A 12,178-nucleotide genomic window follows, 5' to 3' on the forward strand; every position below is an offset into this window, starting at 1 on the left:
TAAATATATGCCATTAATTGCATATGTTTAGGCATCAGGTCATTTATTTATTAGTCATATCTATAGATATTTATTTGTAATATTGTTTGTGGGGAAAAGGTTTCATTATTGTTAATTCCATCTGAATCAATAAAGTCATTCCAATTCTTTTCACACTGCGCTAGGAGTGATTAATAATCGGCACAATTTTCCGATTTGATTACAAAACAATTGTTGATTACTAACTACTAATTATCAATTAAATTTTGGATTATTGATCTTCCATTAAATATCAGCCAGCTGCTGAATTGTTGAATTATTTCACTCCTTTTAAGTGACCTTCAATAAATTATAGCGTGATTGAAATATCCAAATTAGGTTTGGAATATTTGAAATTTGAAAAATCAAATTAATCATTCTTTGTAAATATAACAATCAATTCATAATCATGAAGAATAAATTTGTAATTACTCTTGTCAATAATTTTGACCACCCCTACCAGCTGGTGTCTCGGTTCAACTACTGATCGTGTTATCTTGTGACTGGTTTTCTGACAGAGAAACGTAGTCGTCAGTGGTATTTTCAAACTGGTAATCATGTTATCTTGGGACTGATCAATGAAAATGAACACATGACTGTCATCTGAAGATAAAGCATCAGTTATATTGATAACCAGCTGGAGCGATACACTGACAGATAAACTGTATGTGTGTGTGTACAGTGTGTAACTCTAGGTTGTGTTTCTATGGTTTCCATGGTAACATTAAAAAAAGAAAACGTGAGCCATGACTGTTTTCAATAAATCTGTTTGTAAATATTTACAGTTTTTGTACACAAACAGGTCCTTGAACAAACCAATCAGAGCACATCAGGCAGACCCAGGCCTTTCAGACAGACTGAGCTGTGATTGGATCTGATGGAGAGCTTTTCAAAATAAAAGTCTACCCCTGTTGTAGTGTTATATTGTCGATGATTAAGAGTAAAACACAGATACATTTCTCTTTAATCTGAGGTTTAAACTGTAATGTTCACAGTTTGTATTTTTTAGGTGTCATTGAATGAAATCTTTAAAGAACATTAAAACGTCATCTTCTATAGTGTTGGTTTGAGTCGAATGTTGTTTATCAATAAATAACTAAACTTTGTCTCTTTTAAAAGCTGAATATTTACATCAGAAGAATGCAGGTTAAATAAATAATAAAAGTTTGGATGAGCTCATGTCTCCATCAGATCCAAACGCTCACAGACGTGATTTTAATCTGACACCAACAGTCACTTCCTGTCGAACACTGGGAATAGAAAAGCTGTAAACAGGTTTTACTTTGAAAGTTTTATCTGAATAAATAAAACTAAGCAGGTTTGGTCTAAACGTGAATCTTTTTACAGTCCGAGGCATGTTTTCACATCATCACTTTTTCTTTCTTTACACAAAAAAACCATAAAAAAGGTTTAAAAAAACAGTTTTTTTTGATTCTATGAAGGCAGGGGGCGGAGCCTCCGGTCAAATGAGCAGCACCGCCACTCTTTGATTGGTCCGACAGCGACAGTATTCTGCGATATGAGGAGATCGTCATGGTGATGGGTGCTGGGGTCCTGAGGCGGTTGCTGCGGTTACCGAGGTTCCGGTGGCTTTAGGTGGTTAACCATGACGACGCCTCAGATGGTGACAGAGGTTCCAGGAGCTGTCGCCGTGGCGACAGAGCAGCGGGGCGGGGCCAGGCTGAGCAGCGCGCTGACCGTCGCTGCCACCTGGGGGAGCCCTCGCTCCTCCAACACGTGCAGAGGAAGACACAGCTCAGTCTGCACCACAGAAGAAGAAAAAAAAAAAGGGCAGGTGGTGGGGGGGGCATGGTCAAAAAATGAAAAACTGGAAACAAATAATAAGTGTAACCATGACAACGTAAAGAGAACGGATGGAAAAAGATGTGGGAGGAGTAGGAGAAAAAATCAGAACAGACTAAAGGGATTTATTGTGAAAAAACCAAGAGGAAGTGAGGTGTGCAGCTACCTGTGGGACTCCAAGCCTCCGACACGCCTCCAGGAAGTTCTCCACGTTGCGACGACACTTGGCCATGGTGAGTTTAGGCTGAGGGAGGTCAAAGGTCACAGGTCAGTCACTGGTGGAGGGGGGCAATCCAAGGCCTCTGATTGGCTGACTCACCACAGCAGGTGATGGGACGTGGATGCTGGGGACGGACCGAGGCCTCACGTGATTGGCCAGGTGACACAAGACTACGCCGTCAGTCAGAGCCGAGCCCAGGTCGCTAGGCAACGACACCTTCAGGCGTGCCTCAATGTTCTAACGTACACACACACACACAGCAGTAAGAGTTTGTGTTTGTGACGGTGTGTGTCCGTTTTATTACCTTTCTCAGCTGATCTACTAGCTCCGCCTCCTGTCCAATCAGAGGTGTGGATGGAGCCCCGCCCTCTTGACTCTGAGGGTCACCTAGAGGTGAGAAGGGGGTGGAGTCAGACTACAGACCAATCACCAGTGCATCATCACAGGTGAGTCACCTCTGCTCCGCTCCTCCTTCTGTCCCATTCGATACAGGAAGCTCTCAGGACGAACACTGGGCGTCCGACAGGAAGTCCCGCCCACTACAGGAAAAACGCATCAACAAATTACACTGAACAAAAATATAAACATAACACTTTGTCTTTGCTCCCATTTTTCATGAGCTGAACTCAAAGATCTAAAACACAAAAGATCTATTTCTCACAAATGTGTCTGTGTGTTAGTGAGCACTTCTCCTTTACAGAGATAATCCATCCCACCTCATAGGTGAGGCATATCAAGATGTTGATTAGACAGCATGATTATTGCAAAGGTTTGCCTTAGGCTGGCCACATTAAAAGGTTACTCTAAAAATGTGTAGTTTTGCTTTATTGGAGGGGGGTTTAAAACCAGTCAGTATCTGGTGTGACCATCATTTGCCTCACACAGTGCAACACAGCTTCTTGACATAAAGTTGATCAGGTGGTAGATTGTGGCCTGTGGAATGATCATGGAGGAAAACATGCTAGATGTGGAGGTCCTGGGCTGGTGTGGTTGCACATGGTCTGCGGTTGTGAGGCCGGTTGGATGTACTGTCAAATTCTCTGAAATGCCTTTGGAAAAGGTTTATGGTAGAGAAATGAACATTCAATTCACAGGCAACAGCTCTGGTGGACATTCCTGCAGTCAGCAAAATAATTGCACGCTCCCTCAGAACTTGCGACATCTGTGGCATTGTGCTGTGTGATTAAACTGAACATTTTTAGAGTGGCCTTTTATTGTGGCCAGCCTAAGGCACACCTGTGCAATAATCATGCTGTCTAATCAGCATCTTGATATGCCTCACCTATGAGGTGGGATGGATTATCTCTGCAAAGGAGAAGTGCTCACTAACACATTTAGACACATTTGTGACCAATATCTGAGCGAAATAGGTCTTTAGTTTATATAGAAAATGTTTTAGATATTTAAAAATGGGAGCAAAAACAAAAGTGTTACATTTATATTTAGTGTAAAATAACAAATAAAAAGAGGAAAAAGAGAGAGAGAGAAATACCTGTTGAAGACGGAACCGATCGGTCCTCCTCCTGCACAGCAACACAATCAGATTAAACTACACAATAATCAACGCAATCAGATTAAACTACACAATAATCAATGCAATCCGATAAAACTATACAACATCGACATGAAGAAAGAACAAATGAAAAAGTCCAGCCAAGAAAACAACATGCACGCACACGGAGTTTAGGGCTGATGGTGGACCAATCAGAGGCATTTACAGTCAGCATGTGTGTGCGTGCATGTATATATGTGTGTTGTTAATGTCAGGCGTGCATGTGAAGAAGCTCACATGCACAGCATGCTAATGTTGCTTCTTACCACGAAGAGGGCTGAGTCATCAGTGTGTGTGGAGCGTCTGAGAGGGACGTTCTGAACACACACACACACATTAAACACACAAAACAGAGGCTCTCACACACACACACACACACACACGGAGTAGACACACACACTCACCTCTGTGTCAGGGCTGCACTTTGTGTTGCTCTGAACAGGTTTGTGCTGAAACACACACGCACACCCGTAAAGATACAGGACAGTTTTCTTGTTTGTATTATTCTGATTTATAATGTATTGTAGTTGTTCTCAACCTTTTTGGGCTCTAGTTTGTCTTATTTCTGAATCCATGTCCCCACTTTGTCCAACTACAACATTTTGCTTATAAACTATTAAAAATCCTCTATAGATCATAATGATTGAATGAATTAGTGATAACACAAAGATAAACATAAATAATCTCAATTTGAAAATAAGTGGAAATAAACAGTATTTATTGCAGTGGTTTTCAATTTTTGTTGGATCGTGACCCCATTTTGATAACAAGAATTTCTGGAAACCCCAAAGACATTTTTTTTCTAAACTTAGTTTTTGATCATGTTTCAGCACAGATATATATATATATATACTGTATATATATATATATATATTTTTTTTTTTTTACTTAGTTGAAATAGATTTGTATTTCACAAAATGAAAGCATAGAAATAGTTGTTTTTTTTAAAGAATAATACTGAAAAAACACCTAAAAAATCTATACACATTTTTCAGAAATATCAGGTGACCGCATTTAAACTCCAGGCGACTTCACATGGGGTCCTGACCCCAAGGTTGAAAAACACTGATTTAGTGGCTCCTGAATAGATTTATTTCTATAGTTTTTATAATTTCCCGTCATATGAATGAGGTGGGAACAAGACTGACACTTTATTTGTTAATTTTCCACTTTCTCTCTCAAGTAGCCCCCATAGTGCCATCGCATACCCCCATTTGAGAAACAAGAAGTATTGCACTGTTTCATTGTTAAGTGTCCTTGGGTGGCCTGAAAGGCACTTTAAAATAAAATGTGTTATTACTGGTTTTATTGGCTAAATTGGATTTATTGAGTATACTGGATATATTGATTTAACTGGATAAACTGGTCCTACCTTAGAGTCTCTCTGAAGCAGATGATTCCTGTGCCTCTCCTCGTCGTACCTCAGGGCAGCGAGCTGAGCCTCTTTCCTCATCTTCTCCAGTCCTCTCTACACACATGCACACAGTAAGTGCCCTGTATGACAATGTCTGAGATGTGTGTCCTAAATGATGATCTCCTACCTGAGGGTGTGACGTCACTCCATCCACCACACTCCTACACACACACACACACACACACACACACACACACACACACACACATAGGTTTATTTTATTTATGTATTTATTTAACAGAGGAACAAAGCAATTAAACATAAATACAAAAGTTTGCAGCTGATGTGATTCACATAGAGTATGTAGCTAATGTAGCTAATGCTAGTTTCCATGTCCCTGGTTGGGCTTTTCTACACTACAGTGAAATACAGTCGAAACATTAAAACTCACCCACCCACAATACACAAATTACAAAACATTCACACAGATATTTACAAATAGTTCAATTAGAATTTTCTTTCAGCCCAGACTGAAGCTACGGGTAGTTAGGGTGTGTAGTGTGTGTAGTCACTGACCTGTTGTGTCTCCTCTCCTCAGTGCGGGACACACAGTTGGACAGACACGTCTTCACAGGTGAGCTCTGAGGACACACGGCAGCGTCAGCAGCTGATTGGTCAGAGGACTGTGTGGGTGGAGCTAATACCTCTCTGATGATGCGTTTCTCAATGTAAGCCATGAACTGAGAGCTCAGACTGTCAGAACGAGTCTTCCTCTCCTCCTCTTCATGAGCAGCCGCACAGCCATCCATGAAGTCCATCTGCTCCCCCTCCCCGTCTGCAACAGAACCAATGGGACCAACAGAACCATTACAACAATAAGAACCAACAGACCATCTGCAACAAAACAATTAGAACCAATGGAACAATTAGAACCAATGGAACCATTACAACAATAAGAACCAACAGACCGTCTGCAACGAAACCCACAGAACCATTAGAACCAATAGAAACATTACAGCAACAAGAACCAACAAACCATCTGCAACAGAACAAATGGAACCAATAGAACTAACGAAACCAATCAAAAAATTATAACCATTACAACCAATGGAACCAAAAGAAACATTAAAACCAATAGAACCATTACAACAATCAGAAGAATAAGAACCAACAAACAGTTTCCAACAAAACCAACAGAACAAATAGAACCAACAAAACCCATAGAACTAATAGAAACAATGGAAACATTAGAAAATTAGCCCAAAAGCACATTTATGTTTTTGTAAAGGAAAAAGCAAATTCAAACAAAATCCTGAATCTTACGCAATTGGTCAAAATTCCTTGACTTTGCAACTAATTTTCCGGATATTTACAATGTAATTTGCACAGTCTTCTATGGGATAAGTTGCCAGAATTTCCAGTTTTTTTAAATAATTGTGATTTAATATTATTGTTTATTGATATTAATATTATGATCATTTACAAAAAGCCCCATTTTAGTTGTTTTTTTTTTTTATTTTTCTAATTTAAACAAAATCTTCCTGTAGGCGCGGACCAGATACTCCAAACTTGGCCTGCCGATCTTGAGTTTGACATGTGGATTAGAACATCAGAACCATCTCTATAGGAGCTCTCACATGTAGGCCTGGGCAGATAACAGATTTTGCTGGACGATATATTTTCCCACAAATTATTGCCGATAAACGACATTATTGTTGATTTTTTTTTTTCTTTTTTAAATTAAAATAATTAAAATATTAACCACTAATATAATGATAACATAATAATGCAAGTACACCCTTTCCAATGCAATCAACTTGTATTTCTCATTAGTATTTTTTATTATTGTAATTGGAATGTCAAGAACTTTTAAACATTTTAAAGTAACAAATAATTAAAATAATTAAAATAAAATGGGCTCTCAGGCTCTGTTAGCAAAAAATTGCACTTTAATAAATATCACAAACAAAAACAATAAAATACACCCTGTCTCTGTTAAGAAAAAAAAAAAAAAACACCTCAAATGCAAAACCACACACAACCAAAGCAATAAATAAAATGGTTTATCAAGTCTCTCTCAGAAAACAAAACTGCACTTGCAATTAATATTAAATATTGAGGCACAGAGGTACATAGTTGACATTCCTTAACAGGCAACACTTCCAATCCAGTTACAACCTTTGTAAACAACAATGCTAGTGGCCCCGCCCCCCCACCCTGTTCAGTTTTCATTCAGTTTTAAACCAAACAGAATAGACCAAATAGTTTCTAGTTTACGCCGTTCATTCCGCTATGGAACAAACATGAAGGTGCCGAGGGTGAACCTTATCATCCAGCCTGTTTGGAGGCTAAAGACGAAGAAAACAAAATACTTGGACTTAGTTTGGTTGCTAGCCCCGCTCGGCATCTCCACCTTTGCTTCGCTTACGTCTCCTCCGCTGGCGGACACCGCGGGTAAGAGGCTCCGCTGCCTCACAGGCCGCTGGGTGTAGCCGGCGTAGCAATCCCAAGCTACGTAGTAGGTCCAGAGTTGCCGCACCTACCGGATTATAACTGTTTGATGTATCGTAATCTAAGATTGCCAGGTGGTGGAATACTATTTAGAGTAATTACGCTGCAAGTTCACTGAGAAATTATTAGAACTGACTGAGTTATCTGATGTTTAATATCCGTTGCTAACTCCAACTCTGCAGCAGACAGGCGCGCCACCAAATACGCATGAATATGGCAATAAACCGAGGCCGGCAAACTTATTGAGTTCATTTTATTAACCGTCCGATTATCGGCCCAGGCCTACTCACGTGTTCCGTTGATGTCTGCTGCTGCTCTGATCCTCTGGTCCCTGAGATCTGATGACTCATCTGAAACCTGAGACACATTAGATCACATGATCAACCCCAAGTGGACACAGCAGGAACAGTACATACAGCAGGCTTTTCTATGCTGTCAGTGTGTGTATTTATGTGTGTATTAGACCTCATTGCCCAGCCATCGTTTGTCCCCACTGTCCACGCTGTTGAACCCAGAGTCCAGAGCTCCGTAGGGACGTCCAGGATAAAGATCATCACCACTGTAGCACAGAGACAACAGCTCAGGCTTTTATTGTGAAGGAGCATGTGTGTGTGTGTGTGTGTGCGTGTGCGCATTCGGACCAGGAGCTGAGGGTCAGAGGTCGTCTCTCGTACTCTGGCAGCTCTGATGAAGACTTGCTGGCCTCCAGGTTCAGATATTTGAAGATGTGAACTTTGCCTTTGATGCAGATCTATAAACAAAGGTCAAGGGACAGAGGTCACGCCCCCTGCTCACCTGTGTGTGTGTGTGTGTGTGTGTGTGTGTGTGTGTGTGTGTGTGTGTGTGTGTGTGTGTGTGTGTACCTGGGCGGGGGGGCTCTGTAGGGGGTTGTTGTCCAGTATGATGCTCTGTAGCTGAGAGAGGCGACGGAAGCAGACGGGGATGGAGGTGACTTTATTACAGGAGAAGTCCACACGTACCAATGGGAGCTCAGCTAGCTCTGCACACACACAGTAACACAATGTAACGTCTATAATACGTGATGTGTTACTGTGTGCTACCTGCACTCATGAACAATGGGAGGTCCTCAGTGTGTTGCGGTGTTACATAGTGTTTTACGGTGTGTAGTAGAGTGTGTAGTGTGTTATGGTGTGTGTTACCTGGGGGCAGGTGCAGAAGGTGGTTCCTCCTGATGTTCAGGTCTCTGAGGTTTTCAAGGTGACCAACCTGTGGGGGTAACATCTGGATCTCATTACAGCTGACATCCTGCAGGGAGCAGTAAACAGGTGCTTTGTTAATTAGTTACCTCGTTAGTTACTGTGTGTGTGTGTGTGTGTGTGTGTGTGTGTGTGTGTGTGTGTGTGTGTGTGTGTGTGTGTGCGTGTGTGCGTGTGTGTGTGTGTGTGTGTGTACTAACCAGCTCAGTGAGGTGTCTCAGCTGTCCAACCTCTTCAGGCAAACACACAAGTTTGTTGTTACAGGCAATGAGAACCTTTAGCGGAAGACCACACACTACAGGAGGGAGGACAGACAGCTGGTTCCGACTACACACAAACAAACAAAACCAATGAGTTCATACAACTTGTAGCGAGTCTCTCTTTCTCTCTGTATGTATGCGTTACCTGAGGTTCAGGTAGGTCAGACTCTGCAGGTTGATCAGTCCTTCAGGCAGAGAGCGCAGACAGTTCTGATAGAGGTTCAAACTCTCCAGAGACACAAACATACACACCTCCAGAGGAAGGTCTGATAGACGGTTACGGGACAGGTCTACACACACACACACACACACACACACACACACACACACACACACACACACACACACACACACACACACACACACACACACACACACACACACACACACACACACACACACACACACACACACACACACAAAAGTTATTTAACTTAAATATGCAATCTCCACTCTGGGATTCAAACCCAGGACCTTCCTACTAACTGTTAATCCACAGAAACAATGTGTGTATGTTCAGTGAATGGAAATATTGTTATTATTAATATTTACAACAAATGGAGGCCAACAGTAAACATGTGACCTACTTGCTCAGGTCACATGGCCTGCTGTGGGACATAATGTGTTTGTAGCTTCTGCTTAAAGCTGTTGGATTGAGTTTAAACACTAAATTACAAGCTTTAAAAATAATCAAATAAAGTGAATATGATAAATTAAAAAGCATCTGTGCTGTTTAAGCTCTGACTGGTCCTGAATAAATATGAATGAATGAAAATTAGAGTACCATAAGGAGTGTTTGTGTGACTTTACTTATGTATGGTAGTGTGAAATTTTATAAAACAATAATCATGATAATTGTAATATCTCAATGATTTCACTCACAATAATCATAGCAAAAAAATCTGTAATCGTGACTAGGTTCGATTCTGGTATTGTTAGTGTTGTGAAATTAAATACTAATGCTGGAGATGTGAACTCATGTTAAAATAAATCTTCATTTTAAAGCAACTCTTACTTTCACTGAATTGAAAATATATTAGAAAAATACACTGTTAAAAGTCTTTCCAGAAGACTGTGCTATTGGAAACCTAACAGTAGTGATGCACCCAGAATGAGGCTTTAGGTTTACGAAAGTGGTTCAAGTTAAACTTTTTATTTTATATTGTGCAATGTCTGAATGTCAGTGCTAAATATATATTTTCAATTGATTTTGACTCCAGGTGGGCCACCCTGAGCTGATGTCATGAAAAAACCGTCACTAAGGAACGACTCAGTGCTGCTGCTGAGGAACCGTGCACCTGTACACAGTGAGCTGCACTCAACGCCTACTATAATGTATTCATATTGGAATATCAATTATTTTAATGAAAATTTGTAATCAAACTGATTACAGATGAAAACAGACCTTAAATGACAATAAATACGAATCAAAACTCCCAAAAATCAAAGAATTAATGGAAACCAATCAAATATAACATTCCTTTGTTTTGTTTACGCTAAGGATGTGCGGATCTATGTGGTATATGTCTACGTGTTTACAGTTTGTGTATCTGTGTTTTCTCTGCTTCATCGTGTTTATTTGATGGTGATTGATAATCAGAACTAATCGGTTAAAACCTAAACCCAATAACCCTTATTTTAACCGCAGTAAACACACACGGAGAGTCATAGCTTAACAAGGGTGCCAAGTAATTCACCACACCGGCCCGTGCTCAGAGTTCGGCTTTAACTTTTCCCACAGCTTCTCAACCAGCAGCTCAGTCCAGTTCCTCCGAGCCGAGCTGGGCCACCAGCGGGACCGGACAGTGCCGCAACAGGCCCGCGCAACTCACCGGCTCTGGTGGTGTCGGTCAAGTCGTGGTTCGCTGAGCTCCGGGGGAACTCCTTCAGCTTTCTGCCGCTTAGGTTCAGAGTGCCGGAGGCCGCGGCCTCGTCCAGGGCTCGGTCCACGGACCGGTTCCAGGACGCGGGGCCCTGTGGACCCGGTCCATTAGAGTGTAGCACCGCTCCACTACCGGCCCCTCCGAGGGAAAAGCTGAGTCCGCTGTCTGCTGAGCCCAGCAGTACCGAGGTCGCCATTACACACTCCGGTTGTTAGCTCCGCGGCTAATTGCTAACTCCCACCCAAACTCCGTAGTGCGCATGCGCAGAGTTTACAGCGGGCCGACCTACTTCCTGTTGTCCTAAGTCAGTGCTAAACTAACTACGACTAGCAATAAACTCAGAAGATTGAATACATTATTTTGTATTATTATTAACTAAATAAACACATAGATAAACTAAATCGGCATCATCAAACTTTATTTCGGACACATACGTGGTCCAACTAATTATTATTTTATATTATTATTATATTAACTCTTTTTTTTGTATTATGCTGTTTTCTATCTATAGTGTTTGCGCTTTTGACAAGAAAATATATTTACAGGTAGAGACATTTCCACAAAAATCAGTCTGTTTGTTATCAGTTTTTCCAGATAAACAATTTTTTTATGCTGTGAATAAATAATAAAATTAAAAGCACTGCATGTAAAGCAGTCAGGGTTTGTAATATTGTCCTACGTTTAAATTAAAAATGTCCTGTGTTTTTACAATTCTAGGGAGAAATTAAGGTAGGCTGGCCTTGACTGCACAAAAACTTACAAGTTTCGTCATAGTTTTAATCAAATAAAATTAGAATTAGGCTAAAAGTAAAGAAAGTGACTATTTGTACAGTTGCCATACGGACAAAACCCTGGTGCTATTGGTACGGTTACCGAAGCACATGTACGTAGCGTTTTAGGGTGAGGGTTAGTCTTAGTCACGGGACCTAAACTGACCAATGACTGACCTCTCACGTGACCTAAACTGGCCAAATAGGGGCGCTGCGTACGGATAGAATGTCTGTATATTCATACGGCAACCGTACGGATAGCCACTACCTAAAATTGTGATGACTAAAATAAGATGAAAAATAAAGACACGTTCCAATAAAATAGAGCAAGAAGAGTTTGGTTGTAACTTTGTTTCTGTTTTTTCGGGCGGGAGAAAAGAAAATACAGTTAGTGAAGAGGCTTAGATGAGAAGGAAGAGCAGCAGAAACTAAAACCTAGAATATATGACGTAAGAATTAAAAGAACAGCTGCGTAATTAGTAAAGTAATTAATAAACACATCAGGAAAAAACAGTTTGTGAACAAAAGTGATCATAATCAGGAAATTAGTATTTATTTATTAAAGAAAATAGGAAAGTTTAAAAAAAAAA

At 40.7% G+C, this 12,178-nt stretch overlaps 1 protein-coding gene across 4 annotated transcripts; it reads right to left on the reverse strand.

Moving 5' to 3' along the window:
- Positions 1-769: 769 nt before the first annotated feature.
- Positions 770-11,090, reverse strand: lrch3 (leucine-rich repeats and calponin homology (CH) domain containing 3). 4 transcript variants are annotated; one of them, XM_028464412.1, is made up of 20 exons: positions 10,768-11,090; positions 9,081-9,225; positions 8,876-9,002; positions 8,619-8,724; positions 8,322-8,458; positions 8,100-8,209; positions 7,924-8,017; positions 7,749-7,815; positions 5,652-5,782; positions 5,524-5,588; positions 5,135-5,168; positions 4,966-5,061; positions 3,998-4,042; positions 3,860-3,910; positions 3,534-3,564; positions 2,497-2,580; positions 2,346-2,428; positions 2,141-2,278; positions 1,988-2,065; positions 770-1,779 (listed from the first exon to the last, which is right to left on the reverse strand). In XM_028464412.1, exons 1-20 carry the CDS (start codon positions 11,012-11,014, stop codon positions 1,636-1,638), a joined length of 2,013 nt encoding a protein of 670 aa, XP_028320213.1. In that variant the 5' UTR covers positions 11,015-11,090; the 3' UTR covers positions 770-1,635. The 4 variants fall into 4 exon arrangements, with proteins under 4 accessions (XP_028320213.1, XP_028320216.1, XP_028320214.1 ...); XM_028464415.1 differs by lacking the exon at positions 10,768-11,090 and adding an exon at positions 9,357-9,595 and having other exon boundaries at positions 9,081-9,242; XM_028464414.1 differs by lacking the exon at positions 770-1,779 and adding an exon at positions 1,785-1,846.
- Between the last annotated feature and the right edge of the window lie 1,088 nt (positions 11,091-12,178).

This window comes from Gouania willdenowi, chromosome 13 (assembly GCF_900634775.1).
Source record: "Gouania willdenowi chromosome 13, fGouWil2.1, whole genome shotgun sequence".
Lineage (NCBI taxonomy): Eukaryota > Metazoa > Chordata > Actinopteri > Blenniiformes > Gobiesocidae > Gouania > Gouania willdenowi.

Coding starts and splice junctions, on each gene's coding strand:
- lrch3 (XM_028464412.1), bottom strand. CDS start 11,014: ATGGCGACCTCGGTACTGCTGGGCTCAGCAGACAGCGGACTCAGCTTT. Junction 7,816..7,923: donor AACGATGGCTGGGCAATGAG/GTCTAATACACA, acceptor AATGTGTCTCAG/GTTTCAGATGAGTCATCAGA. Junction 2,429..2,496: donor GAAGGAGGAGCGGAGCAGAG/GTGACTCACCTG, acceptor TCTCACCTCTAG/GTGACCCTCAGAGTCAAGAG.